General features: G+C 40.0%; 1 protein-coding gene across 4 annotated transcripts in view; it reads left to right on the top strand.

The window, feature by feature from the left end:
- The window catches only part of camkmt (calmodulin-lysine N-methyltransferase), a 152827-nt gene that overhangs the window by 95013 nt on the left and 39934 nt on the right, over positions 1-17880 (top strand). For 2 of the 4 annotated variants that reach the window (XR_009120352.1, XR_009120353.1), the window contains exon 11: positions 2985-3129. Coding sequence is in view for 2 of the 4 variants with exons in the window: in XM_058058247.1 (XP_057914230.1) it covers positions 2985-3071 (87 nt within the window). In the remaining 2 variants the exon portion in view is untranslated. Of the gene's footprint in view, positions 1-2984; positions 8297-17880 lie in introns of those variants that run through there. The other 2 variants (XM_058058249.1, XM_058058247.1) reach the window with 1 other exon arrangement.

Here is a 17880-nt window from a genome sequence, read left to right as displayed (position 1 = left end):
GTTCAATGTCCCAAACTAACCAGGTACCAACTAACCTGTTTCAAGACACTAAGATGATCAGATACTTAGGTCCTTGGGTAATAATAGGAACGAAAAGTACTTGGGTGCCAAAATAATTTCATACTAAAATAGCCATGATACCAAAATACAAGTATCAAAATAATCTGGTGCGGAATTATTAGATACGAAAATATCTGGGCTCCACAATTGTCTGGTACTTTGATAACCGGGTACCAAAATCTGAGTGTCACAATAATCTGGTACTGAAGTAACCTGTTTTGAGGTACTGAAATAATCAGGTACCAAAATAATCACTGACTGAAATAATCTAGTAGCAAAATAACCAGGTCCTAAAGTACTCTGATTCAAGGTACTGAAATAATCAGATACCAAAATAATCGGGTACTGAAATAAGATATTAGCAAAATAACCCGGTATTCTGGTTCAAGGTACTGAAATAATCTCGTAGCAAATAACTAGGTCCTAAAGTACCCTGGTTCAAGGTACTGAAATAATCATACTAAAATAATCTTGTAGCAAAATAACTAGGTCCTAAAGTACTCCTGGTTCAAGGTACTGAAATAATCTCGTAGCAAAATAACTAGGTCCTAAATTACTCCTGGTTCAAGGTACTGAAATAATCAGATACCAAAATAATCAGGTACTGAAATAACCTAGTAGCAAAATAACCCGGTCCTAAAGTAGTCTGGTTCAAGGTACTGAAATAATCAGGTACTAAAATAATCTTGTAGCAAAATATCTAGGTCCTAAAGTACCATGGTTCAAGGTACTGAAATAATCAGGTACTAAAATAATCTAGTAGCAAAACAACCAGGTCCTAAAGTACCCTGGTTCAAGGTACTGAAATAATCAGATACCAAAATAATCAGGTACTGAAATAATCTAGTAGCAAAATAACCCAGTCCTAAAGTAACCTGGTTTAAGGTATTGAAATAATCATGTACCAAAATAACCAAGTACGTAAACAATCTGATACTGAAATAACCGGCCAACAATCTAAGATGTTACCAAATCCCCAAATAAGCGGTCATTGGTGCCAAAATAACCATGTATCGGAATAAAACATGAATTGAAATAAGAAAGTACCAAAATACCAAGTACAAAAAACACGGGTACTAGATATAAGCATTGAACAAAATAATGGTCATATTGGATTTTGGTGTATAGCCATCCCATAATCTGAAGATATTTCCGTAGATGAAACTGCCTCCACACCCCAGCCAGACGAGGATTTAGCCTCTAAAGCATACTGTGGTGACCTAACCTGAACTGGACCACTTTGGTAGGAATGGGTGTTCCCATAGAGACCCATCCCACTGAGCCCCCCCCCCACGTCTTCCCTGCTCCATTGCCACCTTGTCCACTTCCTCCCTGATGGAGACGGAGGCCACACAAGACCGAGGTTTTTGCACGGTGAAAGTGGCACTAAAATAAATGACTTACACCTCGGAAAGAAAAAAAAAAGAAAGCGAGAGAAAAGGTTGGGGGGTGTGGAGGGTTTGGGGGGGGTCTGGTTTGAGAGCCGATTTAGGCAGCCACCCATGAAGCTGATTAGGCAGCCTGCGATCAGGAGGAACAGCTTTGCTTGTTAAACTTTTCACCTCTGCCAGCTCTCTGCACTCCTCCCCCCCTCCCTCTCTCCCTCCCTCACCTTCTTTTTTTCTTCCTGCCTCCTTCCCTTCTTGTATCGCCTCCTTGCTCCTTCCTTACGCCTCGCAGCATTTCAATGCTGCTCGACATGGCGGGCCAACATGGAGCGTTTTTTTTTTTTTTTAGAGGCAGCTGCCCCTCCACGCCCATCAGCCGCTTTGGGCCTTCTTCTTCTTCTCTTTGGGAGGAGGTCACAGGTTCAACCACCAGGCCGGTGCCCGGAGGGAGATAACACACATGAAAGGCAACAAGGGCGAGGGGGGTGGGGCCACAGAGCGGAGGGAGGGGCAGTAGATTAACTTGAAGACATCTTACCTGTGCTGGCGTCGCTAAAGGAACTGTCCTATTGCATGTGTGTTGATACAGGAAGTGATGGTGATATTGTATCAGTGACAACCACGGAAAATATTACAACCCAGTAAACCCGCATTCACAATAACACATAGAAGTTTATAAAAAAAAAGTCAAAATATTAAGAGGACAAATAATGTAAGTTAGTAGCATACAGTTGAAAAAAAATATGCTACTGTTTTTTTTTTAGGTTGTAATATTATGAGAAACAAAACAAAATAAAGTTAAAATTTTGGGGGAATTAAGTTAGGGGAAAATATATAATATTATGGGAATAAAGTCATAATATTACAAAAACAATATTTACAAAGATGTAATATTGCAACTAATTTTTGGACCATTAGGTTCTGGGGGAAAAGTTGTTACATTCTGTTACAGTCAGAATGTTAGAAGATAATTTACATGAAAAAACATTTAGAAAACAATAACGAGAAGTGGGGGGGGGGGGAATGTTATAAGTTTATAAAAAATAAAGTCAAAATATTAAGAGGAAAAACAATGTAATTTTAGTAGCATGGAGTTGAAATATTAAAGTTTTTTTTCTTTAATATTATAATGTAATTTATATAATATTTATATAATAATATAATAGAATTCTATAATATTTAATATCATATATGCTACTGTTCTTTTGAAGTAGTAATATGAGAAATTAAAAAAAATAAAGTTTAAATTTGGGGAAAATTTGTATGGGGAAAAATATATAATATTATGGGAATGAAGTCATAATATTACAAAAACAATATTTACAAAGAAATGGGGCAAAAAAAGAGCAATGTTTTTTTCTTGAAAAATATACAGTATATAATTTATCAACATATCCACATATGTTGCTTTACAATATATCAAAGTAACCTTACATCCTTTCATTTTTCATGATGTGGAAAATGTTTGGACACATGTAAACAATGCATTGCGTCAGTGTATTAAATTTATTGCTAATTCTCCTGTGTTTCCTCCAGATGCTGCAGGAAGGCAAAGATGCATACGACGAGAACATCCACTACCCTCTGCTCCTCACGCTGACCAAAGGACCTCAAGCGCAGTAAAAACCACATCAAGTATTGCCTCTTCAGCCGTACACACGGTGACACGATAGCGGCGGCGGTGGGTGACATCTTTTTCAACACTGTGATCCACTAGTGGTCCATATCAGTCACTACACTCGCACATTCTCAGAAACTACACTCACACATTCTCAGACAATCCGTATACATTTTATAGCGGCTTGCTATAAATGCTTTTTGAACCCAGTAACTTAATAACTATATACAGAGTTTGTACGTATGTACTTTCACTTTTTGACCACCCATGTGTGGGGTTGAGCCCTTTACTCATCACTCTCCAAACTCTTCATCCTGTCCTCCTCACATTGCATCATCAGCCATTCTCCAGCTTTTTTTCTCAGTTGGAGGTTCCTGTTAAGAACATATTAGGTGACGTCTCCATGGAAACTCTGCACCACTTTGCTACTTGCTACTTTTTTAGCCTTTGGTTTCCCCATCATTGTCGTGCCTTATGTGTTACAGAGGTGGCGCTATAACCCCACCCCAACAGGAAGCCAAAGTGACATGAAATACGGGGACAATTTAAGGGAACATGGGGCTAATATGTGTAGACTTTATAGTATAATATGGAAGTCTCCACTTAGTGGTTTATTTTTAGTGACTTTAGTAATGAAGATGCAGAGTTAACAATGTGTGTTAACAATAAGCAATTGGTGCGGCGTATGCAGTGATGCAGACTCGGCATCGATCTCTCAATTTACTGGTCGATGAACGTTCCTACCCTCAACTACGGTCATGAGCTTTGGGTAGTGCTTTGGGTACTGCCAAAAGGAGCTGGACGAATCTAGTATAGGCAGAAGAATAGGAATGGATTATTTTTGCATTTTATTATTATGATTATGTGTGCATTTTCCAGACTATAAGTCACATTTATTTATAAATATTCCAGACCAAGAACCAGAACCAGAATCAGCCATGGCCGCAAACATTGGCATCTTTGGTATGCTAATACTTTGGGCCTTGACTGTATACATATTAGGGATCGACCCATATGGTTTTTTTCCGGCCGATGCCGATACCGATTTTTTTCCATCACCCTGAGCCGATGGCTGATTTTGCTTGGGCCGATATTTGTGGCCGATACTGCTTTTGCTCCCTCAATTTATATGAAAAAATTACAATGATAACAAATATTACAGGTCTCAAGTTTTAAATCATGCGCCGGAAAAATATATCAGCGAACCCACGCGCATATCGGCCGATACCGATTCAAGTAAAAAACGCAAAAATCGGCCGATCGGTCGATCCTTAATACATATACTGTATGTCATATAAAGTCACACCTGATTATAAGTCGCAGTACCAGCCAAATTATGAAAAATGTGCAATTTATAGTCCGGAAAATACACTTCATGTTACAACGCCTCCATTATAAAAATATTTTCTTCGAAATGAGGACCTAATACTAGTCGCTGTGCACCATATTTCACTGTGATGCCTTCCTTGCCACAATGTTGGGTACACTTGCACTCAAGTCAATCAATCAATAATTCTCAAAATTGACCTTTACACTGGTCCACAAATTGTTGGACTCCATTTCCTTCCAAGATAAAAGTGGTTAAATCCCATTTATTTGAATAAGATGAACTGAAAATTGATATCTGTGCAGGTTAGCTAATGTATTCCAGATATTTATCCCAAATCGCATCTGTTAATAGAATAGATTTCGGTATTTTTGCTTGTAAATCTTACATCAAGGCTGCACAGAGGTCGAGTGGTTAGCGCGCAGACCTTACAGCTAGGAGACCCGAGTTCAATCCCACCCTCGGCCATCTCTGTGTGCAGTTTGCATGTTCTCCCATGCATGCATGGGTTTTTTTCCCGGGTACTCCGGTTTCCTCCCACATTCCAAAAACATGCTAGGTTAATTGGCGACTCCAAATTGTCCATAGGTATGAATGTGAGTGTGAATGGTTGTTTGTTTATATGTGCCCTGTGATTGGCTGGCCACAAGTCCAGGGTGTACCCCGCCTCTCGTCCAAAAACAGCTGGGATAGGCTCCAGCACCCCCCGCGACCTTCGTGAGGATAAGCAGTAGAAATTGAATGAATGAATGAATGAATCATACTTAAAATTTGAAAATATTTGGGAATTCAAAAAGTGTATCTTCAGTGACATATTTCTCCCTTCAGGAGGTTTGCCACCAGCTGCTTATAATGATCTGTATTGTAGTTTCCAAGTGATGTGAAACTGTGATGCAAAAGTCAATTTCTGCTACCGTTCATGAAATTTCTGCACATGCGTGCATTTTGTCAACTTCCAAAAGAGAGAAAGATAAAATAAAATATTTGATGTCAAAACTGAAGACGTATTGGAATGTGCAGACAGGCTTTCACATAGAAGTGGTTGCTTGTAGTCACACTGTATGCTCTGATAAACTGCAATTTTTGCCTTATTTTGCATAAATATCCTATTTTGACCCGATACCGTATGGCGGAAACAATCTGCCAATCTGCACAGAATCCATGAATGTTCATATCGTTTCTTATTGGAGTGTGCAGGCGTACCTAATAAAGTGTCCTGTAAGTGTACGTTCATCACCGCAGCAATGACGTGACGGTCCATCACACATATTTGTACTGTGAAAGTGGACCAGCGCTTACTGTGACAAATCTGACATCGCTGCTCTTGCATCCGCCATCTTGCTTTGACTGCTTCCACTGTGAGAGCCACCATAACAATAACACATCATGGCGTGCCTCGTCAATAGGAGATATAAGATTGTTTTGTCTTGCAGTATAATGTAATGTATATTGATAACCGTGCAAGGTCTACCATTGGCATTGTTGGTTTTATGAGCTTTGTCACGTGTTGACCAGTGACCATACAGAGATGAGTATCTGGATACATGAGCACATACGGGAAAGTTTGATGGATGTTTGACGGACTGTCCATTATCCTAACAGCAACCAAACAAAAATCATTCTCATTTTTCATTCACATTCTCATTTCCCACAAACTATGGGTTGTGTTTGAAATACTTTGGAGGACCAACGTGTCAATACGTGTTTAAAGTAACAGTATGTATTTGAAACAGTATGTACGTATTTGCATAGAGCCCAGAGGGAGGCTGATGTCATTGCAGCACCTCAATGAATGTGTTGCTCAGATGCAAAACCTTATGGAGTATTTTCATTTTAATCAGGTATTGCTACGTGTTTGTATATTTATGAGGCATACTTTTGCCGTGTTAAGTTGCTGTGTGGTGAATTTAGTGTTGTTAGATTTTGTGTTTGAAATACTTTGGAGGACCAACGTGCCAATACGTGTTTAAAATAACAGCATGTATTTGAAATTCTGCCCATAATGCATTACTGCCAGAAGAGCAGTTCATTGGACGACAGACAACATAAACAGATAGCGTTGTAGTGCCAGAGGAGCCCGGAGGAAGGCTGACGTCATTGCAGCGCCTCAATGAATGTGTTGCTCAGATGCAAAACCTTATGGAGTATTTTCATTTTAATCAGGTATTGGTACGTGTTTGTATATTTATGAGGCTTACTTTTGGCGTGTTAAGTTGCTGTGTGGTGAATTTAGTGTTGTTGGATTAGATTATATGATACAGTGAGTCCTGTTGTGTTACACTGTGATATATAATGACTTCCTGCGATGGGTTGTGAGTGCGATGATAGCTTGTGATTGGCTCTCTCCAAAGAAAGAGTTATCGTTTCCTCACTGACTCATGAGCAAAACAGTATTTAAACAATTACTGGTATTTGTGAAGTAAGCGAGCTGTCAGGTTTCTAAGTTGAAGGTAAACTTACTGGTGATGTTTCCATTTTCGCTGCTGGAAATGCTAGCATGCTAGCATTGCGACACATCCGATGGTGGACTTTTGCACGGTACTTTGTTTAAGCTACAGACTGTTAGTCCTGGTATATTTCCAAGAAATTGTCATATTTACTTTCCGGGGCATTTGGAGCCTCCTTTTCACACATGACGCCATCCATTTATCCAGTCATTCATTCAGTCATTCATTCAGTCATTCATTCAGTCATTCATTCAGTCATTCATTCAGTCACTCAGGGTAAAGTCGAAGCTGCTTTTCCAGCCTTTCACTGTGTCAGCCCCCCAACAGGATATTCATATTGTGTTGCAATCCTCACATGACGGCCTTTCCTGCCCTCTTTTGGATTATTTCTGTTGACTTTGTGTGTATCATTTATGGATTTTCATATACAAAGATGATTTAAACAGAATTCAGTGGAACCGCTAATGTCAGACACGCCCCACTGAAAAATATCGGCGGGAAATTAAGTGACACGGAAAGCAATGTGATTCTGGTGTTAGCATAACAAAGTCGCTTAACTGCTTTTTACATAACTAAATCTTGTCGCCTTTGCATTATTGTTTTCATATTTGAATCTTAATGGTGTTATCGTAAAAGTAATATCGCTGAACTTCTTTTTACACTTTATACACGGCTTCAGAAGTTGGTTAACGTCTTTTTACGTGTGTGTGACAATTGAGAAAAATAAATGTGAGGTCATCCATAAAGTTACGCTTTATTGTTTGTGTTTATGTCAAAAGCGGGTTAACTTCTTTTTACACTTGTATGATGTTTAATCATGCTAAAATCTTATTTCAAGCATTCAAAGTTTTCGTATGGTTATTTCCATTTACATGATTTACAATGGCAACTGAGTGGTCAGCGCGCAGGCCTCACAGCTAGGAGACCCGGGTTCAATTCCATCTTTTTGTGGAGTTTGCATGTTCTCCTCGTGCATGCGTGGGTTTTCCTCCGGGTACTCCGGTTTCCTCCCACATTCCAAAAACATGCTAGGTTAATTGGCGACTCCAAATTGTCCATAGGTATGAATGTGAGTGTGAATGGTTGTTTGTCTATATGTGCCCTGTGATTGGCTGGCCACCAGTCCAGGGTGTACCCCACCTCTCGCCCTAAGACAGCTGGGATAGGCTCCAGCACCCAAGAAGTTAAAGAAGTTAAAGATTGTGTAAAATAATTTTGTTTTATCCTGATGGAAATGAACACAACTTTCATCAAGATGGCAACAGGTTGGCATCTAAATCTAAATCTCCTCCAAAGTGTCTAAAAGTGTAAAAAGAAGCATCCCATGCTGTATTTTGTTCTACCTTAGCGGTTCCACTGTTTTGCATATCCACATAAATGTAGTGGATGTCTCCATCTTTTACCTCCCTGTTAATAAGCTTTTGGCATTTTTTTTTCCAGTCAATAAAAATGAAATCCCAACATATGTGTCGGTTTCCGGCTTTTTTTTTTTTTTGTCGGAGCTTTAAACACACTAAAAAGTTTTTTTTGCCGCGTGCTTTGGAACACCTTTTTTTTTTTATCAAGCGCTGCGGTATTAAACGCTTACAGATGTAATAATAAAGTTTCCTCAGGCTCGGATTGGCTGCGTTTGGCCTGTGTTTCAAACACAATGGCCTCCTGCAGGCTAAGCTGGTGCCAGACAAGCTAACACACACACACACACATATACACACACACACATATCAAGCCCAACCGTCTTCCCCTCCTCGGGAATAAAAGAGAGACGGATAAAGAAGGGAGGGAGTGAGGTGCACAGCAGCTAATCCTGCAGGCTCACTCTTCTGTTTATCAGTGAGGCGGAGGAAGGAGGAGGAGGAAGGAGGAGTAGGAAGGAGGAGGGAGAGTTGTCAGAAAGGGAGGGTCCGACGAGGCCTCCTGATCTGTCTTTTGATATTTTAAAGAGCTCTCCTCCCCTGCATACACCAACCACTCCGCAGACACGGCCTCGGAGAGAAGACAGCAAAAAGAAAGCAAACAAGAAGAGGACAGCATGAAGTGAAACTGGATCGAAAGAAAGTGGCCGAGTGGCGAGTGATCGAACGCAGGGAAAGGGAGACAGAGTGCTCCCGACTCGACACAAGGGCCCCATTAACTTGACCACTTGCCCTTTGCACACAAAGGCAGGGCCGGCCCACCGCCACTCCCACCCAATTATCCACGATTAGGCTCAGTGCGCTGTGTCAAGATGGAGAGCAGGAGGACAGAGGGATGGAGAACAAGAACCGGAAGGGGGGAAAAAAGGATGGACCGTGAAAGAAAGCAGAAATGGAAAAATGTAAACATGTCTATTAGCTGTTAGCTCTTCATATAATATCATTTATTATGGCTATATGCACTTTATTTGACTTTATTTTTAACATATTCAGCCTTTGTTCTTGTAATATTTATATAATATTTATCCATATATAATAATAATAATAATAATACATTTTATTTGTATTCTGAATTAGGAATATATGCATTTTTTGTTTATTTTTAACATATTCAGGCATTGTTCTTGTAATATTTATATAATATTTATCCATATATAATAATAATAATACATTTTATTTGTATTCTGAATTATGAAAACATACAGTTTTTTGTTTATTTTTAACATATTCAGCCATTGTTCTTGTAATATGTATTTCATATTTATCCATATATAATAATAATAATAATACATTTTATTTGTATTCTCAATTAGGAATATATGCAGTTTATTTTAGTTTATTTTTAACATATTCAGCCATTGTTCTTGTAATATTTATATAATATTTATCCATATATAATAATAATAATACATTTTATTTGTATTCTCAATTAGGAATATATGCAGTTTTTTTTAACATATTCAGCCATTGTTCTTGTAATATTTGCATAATATTTATCCATATATAATAATAATACATTTTATTTGTATTCTGAATTAGGAATATATGCATTTTTTGTTTATTTTTAACATTTTCAGCCATTGTTCTAGTAATATTTATATAATATTTATCCATATATAATAATAATAATAATAATACTTTTATTTGCATTTTTTAGAATACTCAAACACAAATTACAGTGAAGAAAAATAAAGTTGTGTAAAAAAAAAACAAAGTAGACATAAAAATATAACATCCATACATTCATCAAGAGCTAAAAACAAGGCTAAAAGCTTACAAATTAAATGTAATATGTCATAAAAATACATAAAAAAACATGCACACAATTTTATTTAGTCAAATTCAACAAATTCAGTTGTAATAAATTAAATCAGTTGTTTATAAAATAAATACATCCATTAAAATAGAAGAAACTCACTGACTTTACAGCGAGTGGAGGCAATTAGAATTATGGCAAATTAATGAAATGAATTAAATTAATTAAGTACAGTGTAATTAGTTAAAAAAATCACACATTTATATTCAATAAATACAATTTTATGTATATAAACTACATATAAATAAATAAAATAAAAATCTCACAATAGCGATACAATAGATACAATAATTTGTATTGTAAATGAATTGATAAAACAAATAAAAATATAAAATAAAATAGTTTTAGTAGAATAAATACATACAGTAGCTATGATGAATAAAATTAGAATACCACATGAGTACTTTTCCTTTAATATAATAAATAAAAGCAGACCAAAATTGAATCCTATAAACCATATGATTTACTGCGTTTTATTACCTGTCCATCATTTTAGATTTAATACAGTATGAATGAACCCAAAACATTCACATATACAGTATACAATATATCTATATATAGATATACAGTATATCTATATATAGATATAGTCTATATATAGATATAGAGTATAGCGTTAAAAAGACAACAAGTAACCAAATGCAGTGAGTGTAGACCCTGGGTGATGTCTCCTTGCATCCATCCTTCCTTCTTCCTTTCCCTTATCTGCCCTCGGCAGCCCCCCCACCACCACCGTCCCCCCACCCCCCATCCTTTCCCTCCAGAATGGCTTTTTGCTCCGTTTGTTTGTGCTCATGAAGTGGAATGCAGAAAAGTCCCCGAGAGCATTTATTCTTTTCTTGCTTTCTTTTTTTTTTCTTTAAATACGGAGAAAGCCATCGACTGTGCAGCTTTGACGCCCCCCCCCCCTCCTCCACCTCCTACCTGCCCCTCTCTCTCTCTCACACACTCAGGGAGAGTGTAACATCCGGCGTCCACAAGCTGGCCTTGATGACAATCATGTTTTCCATTACAGGCGACGTATTTGAGGAGTAAGTGGGGATGAAATTCAGTGGGATTAATGCAGTAATGGAATGGGATGGTGCCACTCTTTTTATTATTGTGTTTATGATTATGTTATCTGTTTGAAACAAACACACAAACATCTTTAGGTGCTTTTAGAAGACATCAACGCACACTTGCCTTGCTTCTGGTCAGGACGTCATGTCTCTAGAACGTATTGGAGATGTCAATAGGTACTAACTAACTAAATAGCTACACTAGTTGAGTTTTTTTTTTTACCTTTTTTTAAGCATCTCAGTGTTTATCTCGTCGCTCATCTCTCCCGTGCACCCACGGTCACCAGGGCAACGACTCCAGCCCGCCGTCCCATGTCCCCGCGGGCCATTAGGGGCCAGTCAACGAGCCTCTCTTCCTGCCATAAGTGGCACTGGCGGGATGGAGAGGGCCCTCGTCTGCGCTTTGAAGGTCAACAACGCCGTCGCCCTACCACTCTCTGCGTCTGACTCTTCGTATGCCCCCCCCCAACCCCCTCTTTAGACATCCCCTCCATGCCAGCTTGACTACATGAGGTACAGTTCAATATGTCCTCCATCAGTCGTGGCCCTAAATGGCTGCTAGCCTTTTAGCTCCAATGAAACAATGAAATATTTCCTGGTGGTTCAAAGTGTTCCGCAGTGGTCAAATGGAATAGTTTGGACTCCAATTGGTGGAAAACCTGAGGGCTGTGGTCCAGATTCCACATGGCCCCAAGCATGGAAATCATACAGAATCCCTGCTGGATACGCTGGCTTTTTAGATGACAAAAAGCAATGCAAAAACAGCACGCTTGTGTCGAATTTGTATTATGAATTTAGCTAATGCGCATTTTTTCGAATTTTTGGGGGATATCGCTCGAGCCGAACACACTGTCATGCATTTTCACATCTTGCTGACATCACAGCAAAGTTCCTAGTCCAAGCCCGCATGCCTGCTGTGTGTGTTTTATTTAAAAACCCTCATTTTTCAATCAGGTTTGGCCATTTGTCCACACTCTCCTCAATATTCATTCTTGAATTTATATTTTTTTATTATTTTAATATTGATATTTTAACACAATATACTGTACAAGGACACAGCAGTTCTCCTCAAGCCATGTCCGCACACCCAACGAGTGGCTTAGGTTTAAAATTGCTGAATTTTCAATGAGGTTTGGCTTCAGAATGCACGTAGGCTAATTTCCCAGGTATATGAAAAATCATATTAATAGTATGAACGTCAGTCTTTGCTTTTCTTTGTTTTTTATTTTCCAAATATTGCAACTTTTTTCTTAAATAATCTTCATAAATGTTCTTATATATTATGACTTTATTCCCATAATATTACAATTTTTCCCTAATCAAATTTTCCAAAAATGTAATTTTATTAAATGTAAATTAATTTAATTTAATTTAACTTAATTTTGTATTGTTTCTTAATGACTTTAAAAGTAATATTTATTTTAGTATTTAAAGTTAATGCTACAAAAAAATAATTATTTTTTTAGGTTTATTCTCATAAAATTGCATTTTTTTTCATTAGAATACAACTTTTTAGCGTAATATTTTTGGGTTTTATTTACATAAAATTACAATTTAAAAAAAATTACTTTTCTGCAACATAATTTTCCAAGAATTACAAATGTATTTTTATTTTTGTTTTTTATAATATTACAAATTTTTACTTACTTTATACATACATTACTTTATGCTACTAAAATAATGTTATTTTTCCTCATAATATTACAACCTTATTCCTACAAAATGGTGACTTTTTTCATTAGATTACATTCTTTCCTCTTAATATTTATACTTTAATCTTGTAAAAGTATTGCTGATTTTCCATTTTTGCTGGTGTGTTTTTTTTTCTTTTTTAAAAAATAATGCTGTTTTCAGAATTAAAAAAACAGCTGCGAATCAAAAATGGCCCCTGGGCCGCACTTTGGACACCCCTGATCTGTGATTACGGATATAAAAATAGAAGTCTGCGGTCTCCTAACGTAGAAATCAAACCCTCCATCGGGTTCCACAGGAACCACATGCAACTGTGTTAAAAAGCTAGCCTCCTTGGCAGAGGTAATAAAAGTCAACATTTTCTCTCCCGGGGGTCGGAGGGTGGGGGGTGCTGCGGTGCGTGTGCACCTGTTCCAAACTATTTTGCGACGACTCTGTCTGCGTCTGACCGGGGGGGTGGGGGGGCAAATACCCTCCAATGGCCACTTGTGTGTCTCCTGAGGGGGGGGAAATGTACATAGATTATGTCCATGCTAATCCTTGTGTGACAAAAAGGCATTTTGCTTCAATGCAGCGGCAGGCTAAGTGTTTCAGCATACACACACACACACACACACATATGTGCACAAGGACTGTGGTGCAATTAACCTTTAGCTGATTCAGTCCTCGTCGACTGATTGAATAGAGCTGGAGTGTTCCCTAAGCCACAAGCACAACCTTGTGTGAGTGCCTGAGAAAGTGTGTTCCTCTGTGTGTGTGTGTGTGTGTGTGTGTTTGGGCTTTACGTAACGAGAGTAGAGGAGTGGGCCTACTCCATGCCGTCTGCGATCATGCTGTCATCTGCTGTAGATTTCACTTCTACTTGACTTTAACGAGAAGATCAAATATGTACTCAATATTAATGAATGGAATATTTTTGTAGTTAGCGCATAGAAAACCTGTTCACAACCTTCTTTTTTACGTGATTTGGGCACTGTAGACATGAAATAACACCCATTCTACACTCCTACTATTGTTTGTTTACATCACTTTGTGCAAAGCTTACATGCAAGCTATACCACTTCCACACTGAATGAGAGGAGAACTTTTTTTTCCACTCAATTTAAGTTAATACAATGCAAAAGGTAATGTCTCATCAGCGTAACAGGACTGACGCCTAGTACAGTAATACGGAAGTGGCAGTGTGCAAGGCATTATTGGGAGCTCACCCAGTGGTTCTTTTGACGCTCATTGCATTCGGCTGAGCGCCAACTTCCAAACATCGACGATCACCAACTCCATTTTGTAACACACCTCATACATAGAAGAGATCCGTGTTGGCAATTTAAGGACATGGTGGATATATTTAGCCCATAAGGGGGCACATTTAAGTGTTTTTTGCATCATGCTGTTCAATGCTGTACTTGTTAAAGCGGTAAAAAAAACCCTCCATAATGCAACCCAGCCCTTGACCAACAACACAGAGAAGGCAGGAATAAAATGGAAAAATAGAAACCCTTCAAAACGGGAAAAAGCATAATATAGCTAGAAAAAGCTAACATTTAGATATTAATAAAACTAGAACTAGCGCGCAGGCCTCACAGCTAGGGGACCAGGGTTCGATTCCACCCTCGGCCATCTTTGTGTGGAGTTTGCATGTTCTCCCCGTGCATGCGTGGGTTTTCTCCGGGTACTCCGGTTTCCTCCCACATTCCAAAAACATGCTAGGTTAATTGGTGACTCCAAATTGTCCATAGGTATGAATGTGAGTGTGAATGGTTGTTTGTCTATATGTGCCCTGTGATTGGCTGGCCACCAGTCCAGGGTGTACCCCGCCTCTCGCCCGTAGACAGCTGGGATAGGCTCCAGCATACCCCCCGCGACCCTTGTGAGTTAGAAAATGAATGAATTTGAAAAAAACTTGTAACTAATCTATATGTATTTTTGAATGAACCAGCCTTATTGTCATATTGTCATATTAATATTGTCCTGTTGATCATATCGTGCAAAACTCCAAAGGCCTCTCAGTACCTCACCAGCCACGAACCTTGGCGCACGTCACCGCTTAATTGCCATATTTTGCCGTCTACACCCTCTGGAGCCGTGGCGGCGTGCCGTGGCGGGTTCTCGGCGGCTCACACGGCTCTATTAATTAGCTGTTTGATGCTGTTAATTGGGCTCCCACTGCTGTGCTAATTGATAACACCATTGCCATTGACAACGGAGAACACAAACACGAGGAAGCCATTCAAGCTGCGAGCGAGGGAGCGAGTGGGCCGGGGAAGGATGAGAGTCGTATAGCAGAAGGGAAAGCAGAAACAAAGAACGGCGAGGGAAGGGGTTGAGGCGGCGGCGGCGGCGGGGGCGGGGTTGGGGGCTAAGTTGTTTCTCATGTTTTACAATCTTCACCTATTATTCATATTGATTGCCGGTTTGCCGTTCGCCACTTGTGGCAGAGAGCGGCGCGTTCCCGGCTGGCGTGGCATGAAAATGTAAATGCAATCTGCCGTGACAAGGCGGTAATAGCAATATCATCTTCCTATTACCTGCACGCCGCATCTGCATAGCTCACCTGCTAATGGCGCTGCTCAGCTATTCATGGAAATGTCTGCTATCGCAAATAACAACGCAGGCGTGTGTTTTTGCAGCTGTCAGCGCCTCACATCTGGCCGAGGCGTCGTCCAAAACATTATTGCACGTCTTATGTTATAAAAAGGCTTTTTTTTCGCTGTAATTGTCCTTTTACGCCTCGTTTCTGATTACACGCCACTTCTATGCTCTTAAAATCTGACGTTTGTATCATAAATTGAGAACATTTTATGATACAGGTCGGCCATTCTGACGTCTGAAGTACGAAAAGGATTAAAGGTCACTTCATGCATGACCTCATGTCAAATAATTTCATAATTTATCCTCCCGAGGGTCACAGGGATGGTGGAGCCTATCCCAGCTGTCTACTCACATTCATACCTATGGACAATTTGGAGTCGCTAATTAACCTAGCATGTTTTTGGAATGTGGGAGGAAACCGGAGTACCCGGAGAAAACCCACGCATGCACGGGGAGAACATGCAAACTCCACACAGTAGAGATGGCCGAGGGTGGAATTGAACTCGGGTCTCTTAGCCGTGAGGCCTGCGCGCTAATCACCATGCAGCCAGAATTTAACATTCATTCATTAATTTTCTACCGCTTATCCTCACAAGGGTCACAGGGGTGCTGGAGCCTATCCCAGCTGTCTTTGGGCAAGAGGCGGGGTACACCCTGGACTGGTGGCCAGCCAATCACAGGGCACATATAGACAAACAACCATTCACACTCACATTCATACCTATGGACAATTTGGAGTCGCTAATTAACCTAGCATGTTTTTGGAATGGGAGCACCCCCCCGCAACCCTCGTGAGGAAAAGCGGTAGAAAATGAATGAATGAATGAAAAACCCAAACGCCAGATCCAAGCAACATATCTACACGTCTAACGCAACAAATACATTTCATATCAGATTTCACGTTTTTAGTCAGGAACTGATATTTTCCTGAAACTCATGTATGGTCTATTCCTGATTAATATCCATCCATACTTTTTCTATGCCACTTATCCTCACTCGGGTGGCGGGGGTATGCTGGAGCCTATCTCAGCTGTGTTTCGGGAAAGAGGCGGGGTACACCCTGGACTGGTGGCCAGCCAATCACAGGGCACATATAGACAAACAACCATTCACACTCACATTCATACCTATGGACAATTTGGAGCCGCTAATTAACCTAGCATGTTTTTGGAATGTAGGAGGAAACCGGAGTACCCGGAGAAAACACACGGAATTGGGTTTTTTTGGGGAAAAACCATGGAATTGAACTCAGGTGTCCTCGCTGTGAGGCCTCGGCACTAAACACTCATCCACCGCACCACCTTTATTTCATTTATTCTACCTTGCATGCCATAATGGTGATGCTTGTTGCACAGTAAAGGCTGGACTTTTACCTCCATGGCCACCACACACACACACACACACACACACACACACATTGTACATAAGGGTACATGTTGTGAACACACACACAGAGAGAATGAGGCTGTCCATCCATTTTCCAAAGAAAAGTACCGTTAGCCTTAAAGTGGCGTCTGGCCTTCGTCCCCCTGCCGTTATTATACGTCTTTCCATTAGAAGCTATTACCACCGTGCCTCCAGCGCCAGCTCCAACATTGTCATGAGATTTTATCACTTTTGGTCAAAGAGCCGACTCGCTGATGTCAAGTAGGCTTCATGGACGGCAGAAAATAACTTCCATGATCCCTCGCCATGCACGCCACAACAGACGGATGACGCATATAACGCAATAATAACACATAATACATCAATGTCAGCGTGTGAACTCGTGGCTCCTGGGAGACTCATAAACCAGCCGTGACCTGACAAAAGTCATCCGACAACATGAAAGACAACTTCCTGTATTTGACCCCCCCCAACTGCACATCAAACGCCGCACAATAGGAAGCACCCCCCTGCAGAGACAATAACAATCCTCGGTGGTGCAAACAACAGCGCACGCAAGGCAAGGCAAGGCCGGCCAATCCGGAAGGGCCGCTGTTATGATGTTCGGACTTCAGACACTTGAACACGCCTCAGCTTCCTGTGGAGCTTTGAATGTGTTTCCTGTGTCACCTGTGACTATGTCGCTTCTCAATGAACCACAGTGTCATGGTTTTCATGGTGTTGTTAGTTGTACTGAAACTCAGTTGTCAGGGAGCTATTATGCTCATTTTGGGACCCTTGTATTGAGTTGTGGACTCCTATAGAGCAGCTACACACAATAACCTGCACAGAAAGTTTTCTAGATCTTCCAGATTCTGCACCTCTTTCTGCAGTGTTTCCAAGGACTTCCTGCTTTTCATTTAATTTATTCCACACACGGACCACTGTGTGAAAGTTTACAAAATGGTGGATTTGTATGGCGTTTCTGAGTTCTGTATGAAATGACCTGACAAGATCTGCTGTTTTAGAGCATTCATTCATTCATCACAAGGGTCGCGAGGGGTGCTGGAACCTATCCCAGCTGTCTTTGGGCGAGAGGTGGGGT

This window comes from Doryrhamphus excisus, chromosome 20 (assembly GCF_030265055.1).
Source record: "Doryrhamphus excisus isolate RoL2022-K1 chromosome 20, RoL_Dexc_1.0, whole genome shotgun sequence".
In the NCBI taxonomy this organism is placed as follows: Eukaryota; Metazoa; Chordata; class Actinopteri; order Syngnathiformes; family Syngnathidae; genus Doryrhamphus; species Doryrhamphus excisus.
Note: the sequence above shows the minus strand (reverse complement) of the source record. Positions and strands in the feature narration are given on the sequence as shown.